General features: G+C 45.8%; 1 protein-coding gene across 1 annotated transcript in view; it reads right to left on the bottom strand.

The window, feature by feature from the left end:
• Positions 1–1,541: 1,541 nt before the first annotated feature.
• The window catches only part of LOC144732885 (leucine-rich repeats and immunoglobulin-like domains protein 3), a 115,919-nt gene continuing 94,233 nt past the window's right edge, over positions 1,542–23,227 (bottom strand). The window contains exons 17-20 of the mRNA XM_078614547.1: positions 21,327–21,601; positions 19,163–19,324; positions 10,175–10,372; positions 1,542–6,040 (exon numbers count right to left, since the gene is read on the bottom strand). Coding sequence (XP_078470673.1) covers positions 5,961–6,040; positions 10,175–10,372; positions 19,163–19,324; positions 21,327–21,601 — 715 coding nt within the window. The 3' untranslated portion in view covers positions 1,542–5,960. The remainder of the gene's footprint in view (positions 6,041–10,174; positions 10,373–19,162; positions 19,325–21,326; positions 21,602–23,227) is intronic.

Below are 23,227 nucleotides of genomic sequence, written 5' to 3'. Positions count from 1 at the left end.
GACACCCAATTCACCAGCGACATGCATTTTAGACACAAATGTTGCGTAACGTTGAAATGATTATGCGACTGGAGTGCTTTTTGTTCTCCACAAGCAAACATTTTTTTGTTATCAAGGTGGTGTCTGTAAACAGATCCCCCCCCTGCCTCCCTCCCGGTGCATGGTTCAGCGAGCACACTAATGGGCCTGATGCAAACTGGAACGCGGCAATGGCAGAATTAAGTAGCCCAAGGTAGTCTTAGTGACGCCAAGGGATCTGCGGTAAAAAGAAAAGTACAACTTATCTTACCATTCGCGTTCGGACAGCCTTACGTAAAAAAAGGTCACAAAAAGGTGTGGCTCACTAAAGCCCTACTCTTTGGTTCTTTCGGTAAAGTCACGTAGGTGAAAAAATAGATTTTATATTTTATAAATAATACAAATAAACTAATTTTGTTTTTATTTTTATTTTTTCACCTACGTGACTTTACCGAAAAAAATAAAATAAAATGAAAAAATTTATTTTATTTTTAAAAATAAAATAAAAAATTAGATTTTCTTTTTATTTTTCCACCTACGTGACTTTACCGAAAGAACCAAAGAGTATGGATCCTTGCAGTCACGAAAACCTAAAATCTAGAATTATCTCTATAGCCCCTTTTTTTCTTTCCTTTCATGAGCACGTTGAACAAATACAAGTTTTCTTTTCACTATATTACTCTCGTGATTTTCCCCCCTCTCATTTCCATTCACAATCAAAGTATATCAAGCTACTGTTGGAGGCGGGGGGGTGAACCAAAATAAAAGCCAAAGTCCTATCTGCAATATAATCATGTCACGTACAGCAATCCCGACCGTTGACTTACATGCATTTCCGTAAGATCGGGACATAAACGCCGTGCTTTTAGAGGCCCTGCGCACATGGGAGTGACTCACACGTGACGTTCTCAGTTGCGCGCAAAAAGCTGTCTGTTGTACCTTGTCAAAAAATGTGACATTTGTTTTTAATTACTGCCGTGTAATAATGCTATCTCACAGAGGCACAGAGTGAATAGGTCCCCTCCCCCCTTCCTCTTCCATTCGAGAACCACCTGTGAGCAAGGCTACGTGTCACGTGACACACGCCACGGCTTCACGTGACGTGCCTCCTCAGTGGTGTATCGTAGACAAGCACGACTGCATCATCTTCACCCGCAACAATGGTTCATTCTGTGCCCGTTGGTCAAGTCACTGTGCAACGCGGGCACTGAAATTTGGCCATCAGAGCAAAGAATGTGCAGGAACAAACGTCGTTTTGGTCTGCCGTCATTTTTGAGCAGGCTTCAAACATGAACTCATCGCAACATGATAATTGGTTCTTTACCCTTCTATCTGGCAACAAGACTGACACCTTTTTACAAGGAGTCATGTTTGAATAGACCGCAATACCTGCAGTCATAATGCGGTCTATTCAAACATGACTCCTTGTAAAAAGGTGTCAGTCTTGTTGCCAGATAGAAGGGTAAAGAACCAATTATCATATTTTTACTGGCAAATGAGGTTCCCATAGTGTATAGTCATCGCAACATGGTTAGCAGTCTGGACGGGTGATCCAAAAGGTTGCTGGTTCGATCTCCCGGCACGGAAGTTCAAATAGGGGAAAGTTCTTCAATTTCCCCTGCCCTTCTATCCACTCAGCAGCGCAAATGTGGATAAAGTTTGGCTACTCCTACCCCTTTCAAGAAGTCTGATCAGCTTGGAAGATTAGGCCAAAATACCCTCTGGTGGGTGCGAATGGTGGAATCAGCAAGAAATTAAAGGGCTGCACCTCTCTCTTTTTCCCCCCTACATGCTATAAACATTTTATATCTGGTGGGAGCTCTCAAGAGATTTAAACCAGGCATCGCAGCAGTGCTGGTACATTGCACGAACGCAGGCACTGCAGGAGCAAATGAACCAACTCGTCATCTCCGAGTTAGGGATGTTTTTTTTGCTCAATAGACATAGTGTGTCCTACCACGATCGGTTTGCTACTCATATGCCATATTGTATATCAACAATAAACCATGAAAAAAATTTGCAGGTTAAGGCCCACTAAATAAAGATTCTGAATGTTTAAACGAGGCAGGGCCCAGCTTCACCGTGCCGTATTGAAACGCAATAGCCCCTAATGTTCGGCATTAAAAAGCCGAGGGCATCTGGCAGAAGATATTCCGACCTCGTTTAAAACAAGCGTGTCTTGACAGCAAAGTCTCCGCTTTTTAATAGACACGCACCAGGACTCCCTGTGAAAAAAATGCAGCATTCACAACATACGCTCGTGCGCGTGCGTACACACACACACGGAGAGGCACAGAGGCAAACACATTCGTCGAGATATAGCAGAGAAAAGTGAGAAAATGTGTGGAAAAGACCATGCTTCCTAATAATGCACGAAAAAAAAACAATAATTGTGGGCAATTCCATGACCGTGTAACATCAGTTACGATAGAAAACAAACACATTAAGCTGTTCCTGAACTTGCCGAAGCATTGACGTTGTTTTGTTTCTATTCACATCAATGGCATCTCGATACGTTTGCCATTTCTAATTTATTGACAAATGCATTCGTTTCTACCGTGTATCACGTCGCACGCTAATAGAATTGTCCAACGATGATATTATGTTTTTTTTTACACGGTTGCAGTTCGGCGTGAAAGTGCATTACGTCGCTGACGAACTGAACCTGTGAGTTGTGATCGTTCAGTTTGTGTCCGCGTGCAAGTGGCTCACAACAGCGAGGCACCGCTGCAGATTCCATAACGCACTGATAGTTAATCGAGGACAATGATTCTGACAGCGTTGGAAGGAGTCATTCCAACGTTGGACTATGCCATTTGTAACCATTGATGGAATTTTACGTTCTACACTTAGTTGCTACGTAATGTATGGTGTTCGTTACATGTTGATATGTAAATATGCCATTTCTAGCTTTAATGATAGGTTAGTAACACTTCGTCTGTGCTACTCTCCAGTTGCCTGGGTGAAAAGTGGGCTATGTTGTGCCCAATCCTGGCCAAGCTGGATCAACATCTAAACTGAAACTAATCTCACCATTGGAATCGACCAAATCCACCACTATTCTGCACCGACCTATAATGCAGAACATACGAGTACGTACTCATAAAATGATACACATAAAAGTCACAGGGATCTCTGGCTATGCGAAAACCGTATACATCATTAATTTAAATGTAACAAAACCCACAATTAGGTTGTCATGGGATACGGGGCTAGGTGGTTGATTCTGGCATTCCAGAATCAAATCCTCGATGACATAATCCCCCGGTCAGTAGAAGCCCCGAGGTGCCCGGCCTGGGGCAGTGGGTTGTGAATGAAGCCGAGGCACGCTACTACGCGCCTAGGGTCAGAGGCACACGCTGGGCAATGCTCTTTGGCGTACGGAGCAGCGTCGGAGATGCGTTGGTTAAGGGGCCATTCACAGCCGTGCTGAGTTTTGTTCGCGGGTTATGCTGCGCTGGCTGTCCCGATGTTTTGCTTCGCGCGCTGGGAGCCCTCTTTGGGAACCGAATAAAATTCTGCAATTAAAACTTGAGCAGGAAACTCACGGGACGGCTAGGCCATTGAAACGAGGTAAGAGCTGAACTGGCCTTGTGCACAGTTCATTAATTCCAGAACCTGGGGTATTGGCACAGCGCTTAGCAATTGACAGAGTAATTGAGACTTGGGTGATCTTATCTATACGGATCCACTTTGCCAGGACACAACAATGATAAGCTTTTCCCAAAAACTCCCAATTGGAAAAGCCCTCGCAACGTTAATTCACATAAATGCGCGCTTTCAATTAAGTTTACACGAAATAATAATGAAACTGTACGAGCCGTAACATGACCTGCTGGTTTGGGAAACGGCGATATAGGCAACATCACATCTCGAAACCACAACCTTGGCATACCCCAGAGACAATAGCAAACAAAATAATTTATCTGTCTTATCAACCGCCCACTTGATTTTCAATTTCAACTGGGGGCGGGGGTCTTCTTATTTCTTCACCCACTGATGTGGGAAACGTGTCCTCAAATGCTTCCCATTGATTCGCTTGCGAGCAATGACGCGAGTTTGAAAGTGATAGTGACTTTTGCCAAATGGTGTCAACAGGTCAGGTGAACGCATCTATGAGCATTTGGCACTTTGACATATTTCACATCAGCCTTTCTATCCCCCCCCCGCCCCAAAATAACTGAATATTAAATTGCTTCGCGTGGTTAAGTATAATGAGTGCACGAAAGCGTATTAAGTGCATTAAAGACGTGAAAAAAAGGCTTGATTTTTTGCCAGACTTTTAGGCAAATGTGCTCCTACTTGTACAAGAGCATAATGAATCAACTTTATGGGATGAACCTGTGTCCGCACACTGAACGCTATTCTGAACAAAGCCCACGCAATTTATATGGAAATTCAGCGCTGACGTATTATTGCTGAAATGTTATTTCACTCTTATATCTGCGGATAAAAATCAAGGGATGGACAATCAATCCAAGCCAGTCACCCACAGTCTGTACAGTCGTATGACAAGTCGAAAAATACCACCACTACCACTACCACAAACGCCAAACATTCATCCATAAGTCATCTTCCTATTCTTATGAAATGCGTCTAGCACTTATATATTACATCCTTTAATTTGTAAACATGAGAATCTATGTTGTGGCATTTCTTGAAAACCAGTTGTTGAGAAATCAATCTCCGAAGGGCACAGTTTTCCACGGAAACATAATCTCAAATTACCCTGGATACCTATCCTACAGAAGGCCTCTATGAAACATCGAATGTTCCTAATGAAAACATGTACAATTGCTATTCAATAACAATAAACGTGTTCTTGTTGTACCAATGTTGTTGTTGTGCTAAATGAGAAACTGTCAAGGATGTTGGCAGGCTCTAACACATTAATATTATGATTAGGCACGTAACAATTCATACCGCTCAGCGATACGATCACTCGTCACAATTCAGGGTCACGATTAAATTCGAGATGTTTTCATTTTTCCGTCAAAATATTGCCCATCTTGGTCGCATTATTTATATATTTTTTCAGTTAAAAGTAACATTTGCCTATGTATTCATTTGAATGCGATCTAGCAAAAAACCGTCCAAGTTTTCAAAACCTTCGCGCGCGCAATTCAACGCGCTCATCCCGAACGCACAAAAAATATCGCGAGCGACCCGATACGTCGTTACATGCCCGGACCATTCTGCGTAACACTCCCATTGCAAACGACAGGTAACGGGATATTAGCAAGCGCGCGGTAATAACCCCCCTGAACACAACAACACCGTTCTCCTAACTTAACAAAGAGGGCCAAAGAGAACGGATGGCCAACATCTCGCAATTAAAGTGCCCGCCTTGTTGCTGGTGAAACGCATCACGTGTTTTGCTGTGAACGCAAAGAGTCACCGAAAGCACACACATTCTTTGCGTAGCAACTTGGAAGTCGGTGAAACGAAGCGTCGCAATGTAAGCGCGATCTTTTAAAACAGAACATTTAAAATAATAAAACGTTCTTTGACAACTAAAACCTGTTTCCCAAGAGTTGCACGAGAAAATCGAGAGTCAGATTGCAGATGAAGTGATCTCGGGGTTATCACTGTTGTTAAAATAAACATTTATACTCATCCCCAAACATCACCATTGTGATAACTGAACCCTGTATAAAGCACTGGCTCTGTACATTTTAAAATACGTCCCTTTTTCGCCCATTCAGACTTCAGAGAACGAACCAGGAAAGGAAGCCAAATGACACATTTTTGCCGAAAGGGGTTGTTGGTACTTCCGCAGATTTCTTCCACTCCACCGGGGAAAAGGTCCGACGTGTCAGTGATTGAGTAAATGCTCCGATTGGCCCTCTTCGGAAGTGCAGCACGTCTTCCCAAATGACTGGAAAGTCGATGGACTCTCGGGGCTGGAGGCCAAAGTGACAGAGTTCAGGAAGTGGACCGGCTCACTTTTTTTCTCGCTCTTCTTCGGCCACAGTTGAGCCCTGGCGACTGCAGGCGTCCCGCATGCACAGGCCGCTGGCTTCTGCAATGGCACGCATTCACCCAGCTTACTTGAGCAGGGCAATGTCGATGAAGGCTAAGCAAGCCAGAATTCGCAGTAACAAACCGTCGCTGTACACATAAATACATACGAAACTATTAATACTAAGCATTTTTTTTTTTTTTACCAGGTAAGGCCCACTGAGCTGTACGGCTCTTTTTCAGAAGCGACGTGGACAAAAGAATGATAGCTGAACGAAGTGGCTTACCACCGTGTGGGAATGTATAGCAGCCAACTGCTGTAAACGCATGTTGATTCTAAATGTGGAGGGAAAAACCGGAGGGCCCGGAGAAAAATCCACAAGACCACATAAAGAAAGAGAGACACGCAAACTCCAAATATAAAAGGCGTTAAGAGTCGAGCTCGAGCCCACGGCCTCCTGCATACTAGGCGAGGTCGTTAACATCTTTCCACCCGCCCGCCCCCACGTGTAGCCATCCAAACTGTTGAGGCTAGGGCTGGTACAGCACACGAAGCGGTGTGGCCAGCACCACTATGCTTGGCCACCTGTCTACACACCACCACACAAGGGGAACACACCATGAGCCAGCACTTCTTAAGGTTAAAACGGGGCACAAAACAAGAGTTGGTGGTGGGGCTAGCGTCCAGTCATCCGCTAAGGCCACATGGCCTTAGCGGATTTTCTCGGAGGCAAGTGTTGTTTGCGAGCACCTGTTAAGATCGGCACGTCGCACGAGGAGATGCTGTGGCCAGGAGCACACCCAGTCGCCTTTATATCCCCAGTGCTGATATTTGCACAGTGGAACCGGGTTCAGCTCAGCTATCACTCGCCGCTGATGTCATCCGTGACCGGGAATTGATCTCGGGCCGCAGTGGTTCAGAGCATAGTGCGCTAATCAATATGCCACCGCTACTCACACATACACACACACACACGAACATTATCTGAGGTCAAGGGCCACATGGTGTGATGTAGTGTCCCACCCATGCATGGAGCTGTGGTGTCTATTTGACAAAGGTGTAGCTCCTTTTGACACAACCCCACTTGTTCACTGCGTCTGTTACTTGCCACCAAAATATTTAAAACATGCTCAGGGCATGTCTATACATCATCTATGTTTCTATGCATCATCTACATTTCTATACATCTAAAAACTATGCACGCTGGCTCGTCTCTTGGTGGCCGATACAAACGGGCGCGGTTTTGTGACACGTCAACAGCGACTCTCTCCTCGAGTTTTATAGCTGAGCGGATTCCTCCGGTAGAAAGAAACGTTCGGATTCTCACAAACACCTGCTTGTTTGGTGCGCACATTCAGCACATCGGCGGGCGAGTGTATCAGTGTATTACCTTTTTTAAAAGTAACTTAACCATTTTGGACTTAAAGCTTTCGTGACTGCAGGAATTCATATTCTTTGGGTCTTTCGGTGAAGTCACGTAGATAGGTTCAAAGAAAATAACAAACAATAACAAAAAACTACGACGTTTCGATCGCAACACAAGCGTTCGTCATCAGGAAGATCGAAACGTCGTAGTTGTTTCTTATTCTTTGTTATTTTCTTTGAACCTATCTACGTGACTTCCCCGAAAGACCCAAAGAATAATAAAAAAATTATTTTATACTTTTACGCAAACAGTAGTGGGAGTTCTGGACCCGGCTGACTGCCACGACACGTGTTGGAAGCCAATTCACTGGGGGGGGCTACTCTTCAATCGAGAGGGGGCGCCACGGTAGGGAGATGTTAACTATCTCGCCTGGTATGCAGGAGGCCGTGAGTTCGATTACGACCCTCATGCCTACATATTTGGAGTTTGCATGTTTCTCTTCCCGTGGCCGCGTGGATTTATATCCGGTTCCTCCGGCTCTTCCCTCCACATTTCGGAACATGCGTTTAGAGTAATTGGTTGCTCTAAATTGATAAGCCACTTCGTTGAGCTATTCGTTTCGTGACCAGGCCGCCTCTGAAAAAGAGCTATATCGCTCAGTGGGCCTTACCTGGTAAAATAAAAAGTTTAGTTTCGTAAATAAAACCATTTTTTTGTTTTAATTTTACGTCCCGGAAGAGATTTGTGAACCAATAAGCTCCGGGACAGCCCAGCGATCTGGATGGCAAAAAATGTCCCGCAGATATAACTGCTGCACCCGAGCTGTAAGTGCTCTGACACGTGCATTGTCTTCGTACTCATCTTCTTGGTTCTTTCGGTAAAGTCACGTAGAATGGAAATAATAAAATAATAAAAACAAACCATACTAAAATAATTCTCACGACGTTTCGGTCACAACGCAAGCAGCCATCCTCAGGTGGAGAACAGGTCTGTCGAGAAGAACCAAGAAGATGAATCCCTGCAGTCACGAAAGCTTTAAATCGAAATGTCTTTGTACTGTTCGCCTGTCGGCGTTCTCTGGTCTGACACTGGCAGTGAGACTAGGCCATAAACAAAGGCTGTCTCTGGTGTAGGCCGATCAGCTTCAAAGCCAATGCGTATTATCAGAGCGTGTTCGTTTGCATGTTCTGCCACAAGTACGCGTGGACAATGCAGACTCTGATGCCTAGTAAAAAGTATCGATTTGGTGTTATAACATCATAACACAACTCATGCTGGCAAAAAAAAGTCCCATGGATACCCCCTCCTCTCATTCGTAATCCTTCTTATGTTACAGATAGGTGGACTTCAATTGAGCGTTTCGGTTTCTTTTGCAAGCTTAAAGAGCCCATAAACCCTTTGTTTTACCATGTAAACAGATTACGAGCTATCAGAATTAGGTCAACGCTGGCTTACATTTTTGTTGTTGCTGCAAGCTTCTTAAAATGTGAACGCGGGCGACTCGGCTTTTGTTTTTTTGGAATAGATAGATCGATCGAATCGCGAAGCCTTTCCCACCCGCCAAAGTTCGAACTCTTAGGAAATAAAGTTGTCGGGGAAAACCAATCCGCGCTGTCATACGGCACACACGAGGAGGCGGCGGGTAGCTTACAATATAAATAATACTCGACATACACACAGCAGGACAATCCACACCGCAGCGCACACAACACCAACAGAGCACAAGCAAATCTGGGCTGTGTCCAGGGGGGTGGGTGGGCCTACACAAAACTGCGATAAAAGTTACAAGACGCAGCAGGTTACGACAAGATGCAGAAAACTTTAACACACACACACAAAACAAACCCCGTGTTTTTTTTTAAAGAGTGGCGGAGCGAGAAGTTTTGTATCTCGTTGGAGGGGTTGACAGGTGTGCCTGTACCTTTTCACGAAACGCCGCGGCTGATGTGCAGCAGCTGACACTGCCCCTAAAGAGTCTCATGCCCGGCTGCCTTTTTGTAACTATAAACAAGGGGAGTAACTGAGCCCTTAGCTATTTAAAGGCTCAATGAATCCGCCGTAGGGTGGGTGGTGGCAGGAGGCCTCCACACTGCCGGTCCCCGTGAATTTCGCACGAGGCGAGTAAGTCAATTCAACTCTGCGTCCATGTCCAAAACCTCCAAAGTTTTGTTTTTTATTGTGCAACTGATGTTGAACGTAGGAGAGTGTGTGCCATCTCGAATTGGCCTCCACGTTTGTTACAGCTTTTGCTGTTATGCCTGCTGATGCTAGGAGATGAGCTTTAATAATAATAATTGACCACGTGGCCAAGTGGTCCAAGCGATATCCATACTCGGGAGTCATCCTCTCTCAGTGCTTCATAGATGTGCGGAAAACATGCCCTGGGCTGCAATGTCTCGAAACTTGGCAATTGGACATCTGTGAAAAATTGCTTTATAGCCCATCGGATTCTTTCAGTATACAGAAATATTCTGATGAACTAATTTGATACGCATTGAGTATAGCCGTGGGACGAACCATCTATGCATGAAAGTATATCAATGTACATAATTCATTGTTAACATCTGTCAATTACATTTTTCTAAAACGTAGTTTTTTTTTTACATGCAAACATAGTACTCTGTATTCGTGTCCAATTCGTCCTTTACTGTCTAAACACCGACCCAATTGTGTGTACGTACGTTGAACTTCTTTCGCACCGTACGTAGCCAACCGTACCAAGGCGGAGGTCAACAATTGGACTCCTGCATGCCCCGGGAACATTGTGCCCTCATAGGCCACTAGCTCATGCAAGCGACGTTTGAATATTAACTAACGAACAAACCCACCTGAAACAGATGCCACGTCAACCGGAAGGACCCCAGCGGTAGTCCACGGAGGTTGGGCTGAAAGTGCCTGATCAAGGTCTGATTCCTGTTCATCCTCTCCCACGCCCGCACCGCATACTTGGCCGTGCCTCTCGTTGGCGTACGGCGCAGTATTGTCCAAGCAGTCTGAGCACAGCTGCACTGAATCAGTCTGACCACCTGTTAGGAAAAGAACAGCATTTCAAAAAAGCAAAAATCCTTTGAAGTGCTTTTTTTTCTCTCTCACTGTGTCCAGCTTCTCACAATCACCGCACACGCACGCAAGGGAATATTATTTTAATTGATAAACAGTTAAAACACTTAATCCACTTAACCTCGGAAAAATATGTTTTTTTAATTGGTTGCCCAGCTGTAATTAGAGACATTTTTGGACGTTTTTCCCCACTAAATTAGTAGCATAAGAGTCCAAGAGTGTGAATGCAGTCCAGTCTGCAATGCCTTACAGTGCCAAGTCTGAAAATATGTCTGCACTGCATTGGAAACACACGCCCACACACACATTTATCATTTATTTTAACTAGTTTTTTTCGGGGGGGGGGGGGGGGTGAGAACTTAATCAACACCACTACGACCATTGTCACACAAAGCCATCAAGCACAAAAACGGTGAAATATTTGGGGGCTATCCATCGTAAAACATATTGCAAAAACATTTTCTTCAATCCGGTGTTCATAGACCAGCACCATTCATAATGAAACACTCTCTCTCTCTGACACACACAAATGCACGAATGCAGTCTTATATTTTGCGTGAAGCAATGTTTTAAAAAAGTCCACCATCATACAGAGACAAAGATCCCCCATATGGCCTTAACAAACTGTTGGGGCAAGTGCTGTTAGCGAGCACCTATGAAGGCCGGCACTGTGGCACATGAAGGGGTGGGTGCCCAGCACCACGCCTGGCCGCCTTTGTCTCCCAAGTGGCGATGTTTACTACACACCGCACCCAGGTACTCATTCGAGGCTGAGTCGACATAGTTGTTGGCCGTGAGCGGTAATCGAACTATGGTGTCCGGGTTCGTAGCGCAGCGCGCTAAACGAGACACTACCACTCCCCATCATAGACACACACTTACACCTACATACACATGTGCACACGAAAACAAACATGTTTTTTGAACACTGAGTTCAACATGTTTAATTGTAATTAGTATGCTTTGTTTAATTGATTGAAAAATCTGTTTTGTATATACATTGTTCGTTTTTTTCGTGCGGTTTTCATATAAAGCCCTCCTAGGTTCCCAGCCTCATCTGCACACTTGCTTACGGCACACGCAAGACGCAGTGTTGCATCACACGATTATAAGGTGGTCGTAGCTTTTCAGAGGCCTCCATCCAGCAGTGTACAGAGATTATGGCTGATGACCCATACTGTGTTGTATATGTGCATCAGTTAATGTTTTGGATATGTACATTAAACATTACATTACGGTACATCCCAAAGTTTACAGTATGTACATTATTCTATTGTATGCAATTATATTGTTTGCATTTAATTTATATTCTTTTGATGCCGCTCAGAAACCATAATCGCCACACTCGCGTCACGTACCGCCACGCTCACTCCTACCGATCCAACCTATCTGCACACCTGGGCTCCAGACAAAATTACATTCTTGGACAAAATCAATTCCTACCCTGGGCATAAGTATTTTCTCCCACCTGTACGCACCGATCCAGACAACAAGAAAGCGTTGCACTTATCTCTCTCTGTGCCACACCCACCGGCGCTTCTGACTTTCGCAAGTTTGCCAATCGTTGCTTGAAAATTGTATTCCACTGAAGTGGTCTATATTTTCCTGTCGCCTTTGTCGTTGCTTATGTAACCCCCAGCAACACATTGGCAGAATTGGAAACCTCTCGACAGGCAAAGATGCATCGTCGGGAAAAATGTTTGTTCCGGTAAATATCGAGTGCCTGCTGCAGTATCCATGAACGATGGTGGCATTCAAAGACGGCTGAGCTTAACGTGGAAGAGTAGGCCAAAACACCCTCTTCAAAGAGGCTCCCTAGAGCTCGTAATAATGCAGGCCCTTCCGCCAGAAGCACCGTGATTAAATAATTCAGGGCTGCACATTTATCTTGGAAATGTTAGTAGTAGTAGTATTATTCGTATTCAAATTTGTATTTGTGCCTGCATGCGCTGGGTTTCTGCTCGATGCATCTCTAACAAATATCTTATACAATTCTCCATAAGATAATTTAAATATCCAATACAAGTTTGCGCCCCTCCGATTAGCACGAAAGAAGTTGAACATCCGTACATCTTTCTGGGCAGCACCGCAACATGACGCTCCTGGGTGGTACGCTATCCTCATTTCTGCAATATGTTTGAATCGCAATTGTGCAACGATTTAAATGCGCTATCGATTTCAATTTCCGCACGTCACAACTTAAAGTCAAGACACTTCTTGTTATTAATACGAATGTGGAATCATGTAAAAATTGAACTTTGTTGATATTAAGAAAACAACATTCCATTCGCATGGCACATTTCAGGATCAAGGTCTCACAATGCGCTGAATTAACATGCCAAAAGTTCTTAATTATCCTTGTTTAGTCGAATTGCAAAGGGTTAGCAATAGCTCAATAACTACAACAAGTAATTGCGTGTGTCTCTGGCTAAGAAGTGAATAGGAATTTTAAAAAAAGTAGTCCTTAATATGTGTTTAGCTGATCTTTCGCAATATTAATTTAACACGCAGGAGGCTTTCACGACCCGTATTATGCATAACAGACGTTTTTGAGTTAGATCGGGTAAATATAAATTTGTTGTTAAACCCGCCACCACCACTAAGTGACAACATTTCGCAATGTTGTCACTCATCTCACAGTTGTGTCCACCTCATTTCACAAATTACAGTAGCCTATTAAAATACAATTAAAGGGGGTAAATGGGATGCAATCAATGTTGTTGTTTAAAACATGGTGTGAATTCATGATGAAATAAATAAACATAACAAACGTCTTTTACAATGAGCCGTTTTAAAAAAAAATCCGCCGAGTGGAAAGACGTTGCGACGATTGGACGGACATTTCAATACCATGCGAGGGAGACTTTCCAAGGGCACAGACGCCCAGATTGTGCATTCCGTTCACGCACGACACGGAAATAAAACGAAACTACAATATTTGTTGGCGTTCGAAATGTACCAAATATCAAGGAATTTCCACATAGCCTCGTTTTAGCAGATTATGGGAGCGAGTGCTGTTAAGTGAGCATCTATTAAAGGCAGAACTGTCAACCCATACGGCTTACCCATATTCATGTCCAGGAAAATTTAGTTTTCAGGTCCATACGGCGTACAGCCATTTCAATACGGGCAACATTTATTTTTTGTCAAACGGGAGCAAAAAAACTATTCAATTTGTTTGTGTTTCTCCCTTGTGATGGGACTTTGTTGGATGAACGTTGAGATTTATCAGGATCTAAGTTGGTCTGTTATAAGGTCGGGCACTGATAAGGGGTTGAGGGTAATGTAATGGCAGGGCTGTGCACGAGGTAGTACTTTGGTCTGCACTGCACCCAGCAGCTTTTTCTCTCCCTGGTGATGACGATGATGGTGTTTATAGACTGCGCAATGTACTCATTTTAAAGCCGAGTCAACTCGGGGAAGAATGAGCACAGGGTTCATGGCCCACTTGCCACCGATGTTATCCATGGGTGGAAATTTTAGCCAGGACATCAGGTTCACTGCGCCACCAACATTTACAAAGATAAAGATGCCCCGTATAGACTTTCAACAGACTGTTGGGGAAAGTGCTGTTAGCGAGCACCTATGAAGGCTGGCAAAGGCACACGAGGGGGTGGTGTGGCCAACACCACACCAGGCCACATTTAACTCCCCAGTGGTGAAGCTTACACGTGGCGCCAGGTACTCATTTAAGGCTGAGTCGACCAGGGACAGGTTCAAATATCCGCCACCGTTATTGGCCTTAAGCGGGAATCGAACTCGGGTTGCCGGCTTCACAGAGCAATGCGCGAAAACCTTTGCGCCACAGCTCCCTACTACTTATGCGCATGGACACGCGCGTGCACATACATGCACGGGGCTTCATATTCTTAGGTTTTTTCCGGTAAAGTCACGTAGGTAAAAAATTTAAATGAATAAAAGTAAAAATAAAATAAATAAAAAACACGACGTTTCGGAGGCAACACAAGCTTCCGTCTTCAGGTGGAACCGTCACAGTGACTTTACCGAAAAAACCTAAGAATATGAATCCTTGCAGTCACGAAAGCTTCACATCTAGAATGCACGGGGCTCACTCACAGTAGCAGGCGAAAATGAAGGGACGTCCAAAAAAAAAAGAAAGAAGAAGAGAGCTGTCCGCTCGGCGAGATGGGTACAGTGGGGTGGTTCTTAAGCCAGGGATCCGTCACGGTCTAACGCAACCATCTGCTAGCAGACAGTTGGGGCCAAGCGCGGAATGGAGCGCAGATGAATTTCTGACGCACATCTGCCGAGCGCGCTCACTCAGAGGTCGCAGGTCGGCGCCGGCGCATATTTCCGAAGGGGCCCTCTGCGACAGACATCTGCGCAGGGTTGCCTCTGGCGTGATCCTCGAGCGCGCATTCCGTAATGATTATGGAGATGCACGCGATCTTGTCTGAGCAATCTGCGGGGGCAGCACTGCGAGCTCATGGCAGCCTCCCGGGCTTACTTGTTTAATTATAAAAAAAAAATTGGTTTCTTTTCCGCGACTCGGTGGGTACGCGCGCAAGCGGACGGCGTTTCAAATCTCGGGCAGGTGGCGGAGGGGTTTTTTTTTGTTTTGGGGCTCGTTTTCCTTCCCCCGCACCTCCGATTAGCACGGTCGGCTACGTGCGGCACGGGGGACGTTCAACGTGCGCTTGCACAATCGGGCGCGGTCGGCGGCGACGTGGCGCGCCTGCAAGCCGGAACTGCTCGTGGAGTTGGCGGATCACGCCCGAGATCGGGAACTTCCACGGTGCACAGTGTGTTCTTCGTTGCAAGGCCTTTAGCGCCCTCCCCCCCCCCACCCCCGCCCGACAATTCAGAAATAATTATAGATTTGAAGTTTTCGTGACTGCAAGGATCCATACTCTTTGGTTCTTTCGGTAAAGTCACGTAGGTGAAAATAAAATAAAAATAACTAAATCACGACGTTTGACCGAAAGAACCAAAAAGTAATACACAAATAGTGAAAACACCGCCCCTATCACGATCGTGCGTTCAAACCCCCAATGGTTTCAAATGTGTGGCGGCCCTCACACAATGATGATGTCTAATCGGCCAAAGTGCCCCCCCTCGACCGCCCCCTTTGAAAATGAGTGAAGAACACTGCCGCAGCCGATTCGGATCGGATCGTCACGCCGGCGCGACGTGAAACCGCCAAGCTGCGGCGTTGGCGAGGAGACGACTGCTACGTCCGTACGGCAGGCAGGCTGCCGACCACATCTGTACGGATTTCTGAGCGGTGCAGCTCCGTCATGGGTGTGGGTTTTCAGCTGTTTCCGACCGTTGGCGAAAGCGCTCAAGAATAAACGAGGGATTGTGACATCCCGGGACACGCAGGGCCTTCCTTGAAAAAAAAATAATCTTGAAACTCGGATAACGCTTTGTCGGACAAACAGAGGACTACTATGAGATCACGTGACACGCGGCTCCTGTGAGCCGTCAAAGGCCTCGGAGGGCACGCCATTCTCAATGGGATCAAGGATGGCGTAGAAATGGCTTGAGTTACGGCGTTGCACATGCGCCTTCATGGATTTGCGGGTTTCTTACTGGGTGACTAGTGAACCTTGATCTATGATCTGATTCTGCGAGAGGTGAAAGCCTGCAGGACAAAAAATAAATAAACCCAGATATAATCTCGAATTAAATTTGTACGCATAAATACACCTCATCTGTAAATACCCATACTGGTGACACAAACTATCATTTGATCTGCACGGCGTGTGTGTTTCATTAACACCATTAACCTCACCAGCTTGGAGACATTTAATAATCACATAGTGAAATGCAATGAATACGTTTACCAGATTCACCACACTCCACAGACATTTACACAAAGATCCGCCGTGTAGCCCTAATGTCCTGTTGGGGCAAGTGCTGTTAGCGGGCAGCACCTATGAAGGTCGGCACGGCACACGAGGGGGTGGGTTGCCAGCACCACGCCCGGCGCATTTGTCTCCCTAGTGACGATGTTTACACGCCGCACCAGGTACTCATTTGAGGCTGAGTCAACCTAGGCGAGGTCCCAGGACGGGTTCAAATATTCACCACTTTTATTAATCCTGAGTGGGAATCGAACTCGGGTGGCCTGGAAAGTCGCACAGCACGCTAACCATTGCGCCACCACTCCACACATTTACACAACGCGCCCACACGCTCATACGTTTTTTCTATCACATTAAGGTCCAATAATATTATCTGCTGTGGTTAATGATTGAAGACTGAGGATGTTGATTGATGGCAATGACAAAGGAGTCAAGTGCTGATTTATAACGTGACGTGTCACAACTGCATTATTGACTCGCGTATTTGCTGACAAGGATGATTGGGTTTGTTTTAAAACACAAAAAAATGTCGAGAGAAAGAAAAGCACAGGCATTTAATTGTAAGTCGCTTGAACATGAACCACATTTAATGTGAGGGTACAGCATGCCTCGTTAGCGTTCGCTTACTCACCGCTGGCATCCATGTATCGATGTAGCTGCTTGGGATGCTGCCATTATTTCATGATTATCACAATGGGCTTGCAATACGGATCGCCAGTTCGAAAAATAAGTGAATACCTTAGTGGGCTTTGCCTGGTAGGATGTACTGCTGTACGCATTTTGGCGTCCTCTGTTCGAGTGCGGACCAATCAGTTTCAAGGACAATGCCAATATATTATCATAGTATGTTTTTTGTTTGCATTTCGACTGCAAGTATTGTGGTCAATGCAGACATGAATCCTCCTAAAAAGGTTTCAGTTTTGTTGCCAGAAAAAAGGAGAAAACCCATATTATTAGGATGGGGATGGTTTAGTTTGATTTGTCTGTGTTGGGTGATTTGTTTACTTTCATTGTACTTTACACTCCTATCGTGTTTTATTTGTATTATTTGTTGTGACGTTCTTAGCAGCCCCCAATGGACATCTGTTAAAAAAGAGCTTCATAGCTCATCGGATTCCTCCGGTATAAATAATTATATTGATTCTGATGTTGTACCATGCTGGGTAAGTGTGGGCTGTGAATGGGAGGCCGTGAATCAGTGAACATACATCGTGCTTATTTGTTCTTCATTTCTAAACGCAATTTAAACTTTTGTGTGTTCAGGTGATTTGTTAACCTTTATTGTAGTTTGCGCTACTATCGTGTGCGTGTACTGTTTGCTGTTGTAACGTTCTTACCCGCCCCTACTGGAAATCTGATTCCTCCAGTAAAAATAAATATTCCGACTCTGATTCCACGTCGTTGTTTAAAATCCCCTTGTCTCCGTCCGCCCAGCAATATAAATGGCAATAACGCGGTTTAGTTGATCGCCAGGCCGCTGCGTGGTGGGGTGAAGTGTGGACACTTCCCATCCCCCTTTCCAAATCATCAGGATGAGCTCGGCCCTTCCATTAGCAGCGGCGTGAGCAAGCAAATTGCAGGGCTGCGCCGATAAACCCCCTCTCCCCCCCACATTTTCTGTTGTTGCTCAAATCCTATTTCCGCGTTGCTGCTCGTGGTCGCGGGTTCTCACCGCTCTGCGAGCTGACCCAGGTGGTTTTGTCACGGTGCGGAGCGAGTGAATGTCAGAGGGCAGGCCTTAGGAATTGTACGGATAGAGCCCACAAGCTCATTGTGGGGAGTGGGGGGGGGGGTCAGTATGGAGGGGGGCGTTGTTTTTTTTTTGGCGAGACATTTTTTTTGGTTGAAAATGTGCCTCTGCAAATAACCGTGCAAAAAAAAAACGCGCATTTTTTGTTTTTTTCGCGAGGTCGCTATGATACCGCACGGACACAAACGTCGCCCGCGCCCAGAATGCCAACGCCACATCATAACGGTTAGATGCAGTCTCTCGGGGGGGGGGGGTGCAGCAAGTGGCGCAGCGGTTAGCGTACGGTGCTAAGAACCCGGCCACCCAAAGTTAGATTCCCAGCCATGGTTGTGACGAGTGATATCCTAACCGGTTCTGCACCACGCCCCCCACCCATCCAATCTCCATTTACCCATTCATCGACCCACACTGACCAGCGTGATGAAGTAAGAAGGTGCAGCCCGGCAATTGCTTGCTCACACTACTGCTAGAGGAAGGGCCTCCACTAGAGGGAGCTTTACAGAGCCCCTCTAGAGGGCACTTGGCCTACTCTTCTACGCTGGCCAGACATATTGAAAGAGGTAAGAGTACCCCCACGTCATCTAACCACATGTGACCCATATAACTGCAGTGAACACACTGCTCGGTGGACAGAGGCGGGGGAGATTAAAAAAACTTGCACCATATTTTTAACTTAGCACCACGGTGGTGAGATATTAACAACCTCGCCTGGTATACAGGAGGACGTCGGCTCGATCCCAACCCTGACGCCTGTCGTTTGCATGTCTCTCTCCCCGTGGTCGCGTGGATTTTTCTCCGGGTCTCCCGGTTATTCCTTCCACATTTAGAATCAACGTGTGTTTAAGAGTAATTGGCTGCAATAGATTTCCACGTAAGCCACTTCGTTGAGCTATTATTTGTGATAGCCAGGACGCTTCTGAAAAAGAGCTATATAGCTCAGGGGGCCTTAATACAATTAAATAAAAATAGTTAGTAATTAAATTGTCATGCCAGGAGATGGAATTGAACCAGCAACCTTTGGATTGCAAGTCCAGTGTGCTAACCGTTATGCCACGGCAGCAATCCATCAAATAATAACATGCTTCATGTTCCCGGGGTCCCATGATGCTCAGGGAAGGCATTCACGGATGAATTGCATTGAAAACAAACAGTGAATGGGTGAATGGAGGGCGGCAAACCTCTTGTGGCGGTTGGGTGGAGCAGGCCTCTGTTCGTTGAGCTGGACATGAGTGGGTTTGTGTTGTTTATTTCGGAGTGCCCATTGAGCTTATGGTGGTGTTCTGACAGCGTTCCCTGAGAGGCCAGATAACTTGGTACATCCGGGGAAACAAATGTCTCATCTGCAAATAGATATGAAAAACAATTAAGAATAAAAAAAGTGTGAACAGTACTTTAAGCTACGTGTCAAGTTCCCGTGACCTTTTGTCACGCACACGATGTGTCTTTCACTGTGCACAATTAAAATCAACATTTATATTGTTTTATCTCAAGTAAAAAAAAAACTCTTCTGGAAAGGAAAAAAAATCTTCATCAATTTTAGTCATTACCTGTAGCTATAACCTCGAGTCAACTCTAATCTTAATGAGCGTCATTGTCTATACATGAAGCACTCTTCGCAAACAAAGAAAATGGGCATTAAATATTTCACGAAGTGCATTGCTTGGTATACAAACACAAAGTTCTGATCCAAACGCCCTTCGCAAATAAAACACACAAACTTTCTCCGTGTACGTAAGCTATTACCCACCCTATTTGTTCCTTGTTTGTTAAGTAAATTGACCTTAGAGGTCCCAATTTCTTGACATTCTGCAACGGGCACCTGCTAAAGCCTCTGGCCGTGATGACCAATGCATGTGCACATCGTATAGAGGTCATCGTTGAGCACGTGGGATTCATATTTGGATTTAATAAACCTGAGAATGCGGGACCTTTCAAAGGTGTCCATCTTTGTCGTGAATGGTCTGGGTCTCTGTTCGATTTCAAACTACAGTATTGACACAACTACTACTCTATAATTTCCGGACTTTAACGAGGCCATTTTTCTCAAAGTTGACGGGCCAAGAAGCCACCCAGGTGCTCTCTTTTGCTTCTTTCTGTTGAGAAGCTGAAATATGACGATAACATAATACATTTTTACGTGCACTATCCACTTGCAAATATGTTATCTCGAAGCTTAATTTCATCTGCTTTTTGTGTTTAGATTGTTATCCTTCCCCCGCACCTCCGGTTAGTACGGTTGGCTACGTACGGTGCGAAAGAAGTTCAACATACACCACAATACACACTACACTATACACTAATATACAAAGACAAAGATCCCCCATATAGCCTTAACAGACTGTAGGGGCAAGTGCAGTTAGCGAGCACCGATGAAGGCCGGAATGGTACACGAGGGGGTGGATGGCCAGCACCACGCCCAACCGCCTTTGTCTTCCCAGTGGCGATGTTTACAAAGCGCACCAGGTACTCATTTTGAGGCTGAGTCGACCTAGGGGAGGCCCAGGACCGGTTTAGATAATCGTCACTGGTGTTGGCCGTGAGCGGGTTCATAGCGCAGCATGTTATCCACTACATTACCGCTCCCCACTAATATACACTACACTATGACACACTACAATACTATTAACTACATCACGATACAAAATAGAAAATTAATTTTTTCAGAACTGCCTTAAGTATTTAGTTTGTTGTCCTTCCTCCCACCTCCGATTAGCCCGGTTGACTACGCACAGAAGTTAAATATCCATACATACAATTTGGACGGTTCTGCAACACAAGCTCGACTCCAATTTGGAAATGGACGAGTTCAAACCCCTGGTGAGGGTTCTATTCAAGGCATCACCATTCTGGGGTCGAGAAAAATCAATACCACTGTAGTACGTCACCAGTAGGTTGTACTACGGCTGGCCTCCATCTTGGGAATGTGGAATTTAAACCATTGGCTCCTTGTTGTGTCCAATGGAGATGATGTCACCCGACACACTGCTGACTCCAACTCTCTTTTAAAATCCAGGTTTCAAGACCTTCCTCTTCCCTTCTGTCTATGAACGGATATTTCCATCTGTCCAGATCTCTTTATCAGCGGGTGTTCGTAAGTTGGGTGTTCGTAGGTTGGGTATTGATAAGTGCGGGTGTTCATAAGTCGGGTGTTCGTAAGTGTAGGTGTTCGTAAGTGTGGGTGTTCATAAGTGTGGGTGTTCGTAAGTGTGGGTGTTCATAAGTCGGGTGTTCGTAAGTCGGGTGTTCATAAGTCGGGTGTTTGTAAGTGCGGGTGTTCGTAAGTCAGGGTTCGCCTGTTAATGATCACGATCGCGGCGCGCGCACACGCGCACGCAGACTTGCCCGAGCCGCTGACGCCGAAGGCCTCGGTCTTGCGCCGGGTGTGGTAGATGATGGCCACCCACACGACGGAGGTGCCCACGACGCAGCACACGACGGCGATCACCACCACGCCCACCGTGGCGCTGGCGTCGCCGCCCAGGGTGCCGTGCGCCGAGCCGCCGCCGCCGCTCGCCGAGCCGTCGGGGACGGCCAGAGGGCAGTCGCCGGGAGGCAGCACGCTCAGGAAGGCGTGGCCACGCATCGTGCCCAGCGTGTTGGACAGCTCACACGTGTACCTGCCGGTGCCCGACCACCCACATTGTCGCAGAGTACAGTCCTGTTCTCCTAAAACGCCACGTGCTTTCATCACGCAAATTGGACATGAAACGCGATGAGTATATTAGGGAAGACATCTTTTTTGAAAACTCGTTCGAGCGAACGGAAGTGCGTCGCGCGAGTAGAGATACGCGGTCGTGCGGCTGCCTAGACGTTGCATCGCACAGGGTGGGATGCTGCTGGATGCTTCTAGAGCACTACCCAAGCTCCTCAGTCTTTGCTCAGCCTGCATACGCATCTCGTGTGTAATCGCGGACTGTGCTTTAAACGATGTTATTTATTATAACGCAATTTTTCCATAATGCGGTGTTCTTCCAGAACGCAACTACCGCGTTGTAGGAGAACAGAATGTATTGCAACGCCCTTTGTGTTAGAGGAACAGCTGAGGGAAGCGGATATCACAGAGCTACCTCTGAGACCCACCATCCCCCTTTGAAGCGACGTCCGCTCCAAGCAGTAAAAGGAAACACACTTTTGCCACCCACTTAATTTCTCAGAGTAGGAATTTAGACCAAAAATTTACTGCAGAATCAAATGTAACATGATGGTTTTTTTTGTCGTAATTGAGAACCCAGTATAAATCACAGGTGCCTGAAATGTTGAACCCAACCCAGGATCTCAGCGGAGTCACTCAGTCACCCACCCCCCCCCCCCCCAATAAATAGGTGGTGGACATTTCACACAAACTTTAGCAAACTGGCAACAGAAGCTTGCCTCGTGCCAAGAAAAATATCATGTTGACAATGTGGCGGTTTGGTTATTTCATACTTTACGAGGGAAAAACAGTTGCTGGGTTAAGATAAAATAAAATCCGTCTAATGGGTGGGGGTTATTTCCACCCTCACTGTCCCGGGTTCCTTTGGAAATGAATAGAATTAACAGGACACTCGTGAGAGCCGGGAAGGCGTACGGCAACAAATATATTCCTTATAGTTATAATTCAGTAAAGGGCTATTAAGGCAAGATGTCTGCTTATAAATAAAGATAAGAAAAACTTTAAAATAATGAATTATGGAAGCATTGCACACGTGCATGCACATGTCTAAATGGAAAATGGAACAGATGGTATACAGTGTGCGGCTTGTGTACAATGTTGTTGGATGCGGTTAGCCCAAGGATAGAATGCGATCTGCCACAGGAATGTGGAATTCCCACTCGGCCTATCATCATCGTCATCACTCTGGGTTCATACTTTGTGGGAAGTCAACGGTGATTGTGCTTTAGGGATATTGATCCCACCGTAGGAATGCGGCAATGTCACAAAACCACCGGCTCAAGATTGCCAACAGCAAACCCAAAAGCCATCTGAGAGTTGAAGACATTGACTACTGTCTGCATCTCTTGCTGCTCCCTCTGCTTTTTTTCTTCTTGAAGACAATATCACATATTTGCTTTTCCCTCTCAGTAGTCTGTCTGCCTAGCTGCCTGTCTGCTTGTCTGCCTCCCCGCTGTATTCCTCGCCCCGTTTGCCCCTCTCTCCCTTCCTGTCCACTGGCCTGCTTGTCTGCCCCTCTGCCTAACTACCTCTCTGCTTATCTGTCTGGGTGCCACCGTGGCAAAATGTTAGCTACCTCGTCTGGTATGAA

The sequence above is a fragment of the Lampetra planeri genome, chromosome 44, assembly GCF_965212315.1.
Source record: "Lampetra planeri chromosome 44, kcLamPlan1.2.h2, whole genome shotgun sequence".
Taxonomy (NCBI): Eukaryota; Metazoa; Chordata; class Hyperoartia; order Petromyzontiformes; family Petromyzontidae; genus Lampetra; species Lampetra planeri.
This window is presented reverse-complemented; position numbering and strand designations above follow the sequence as displayed.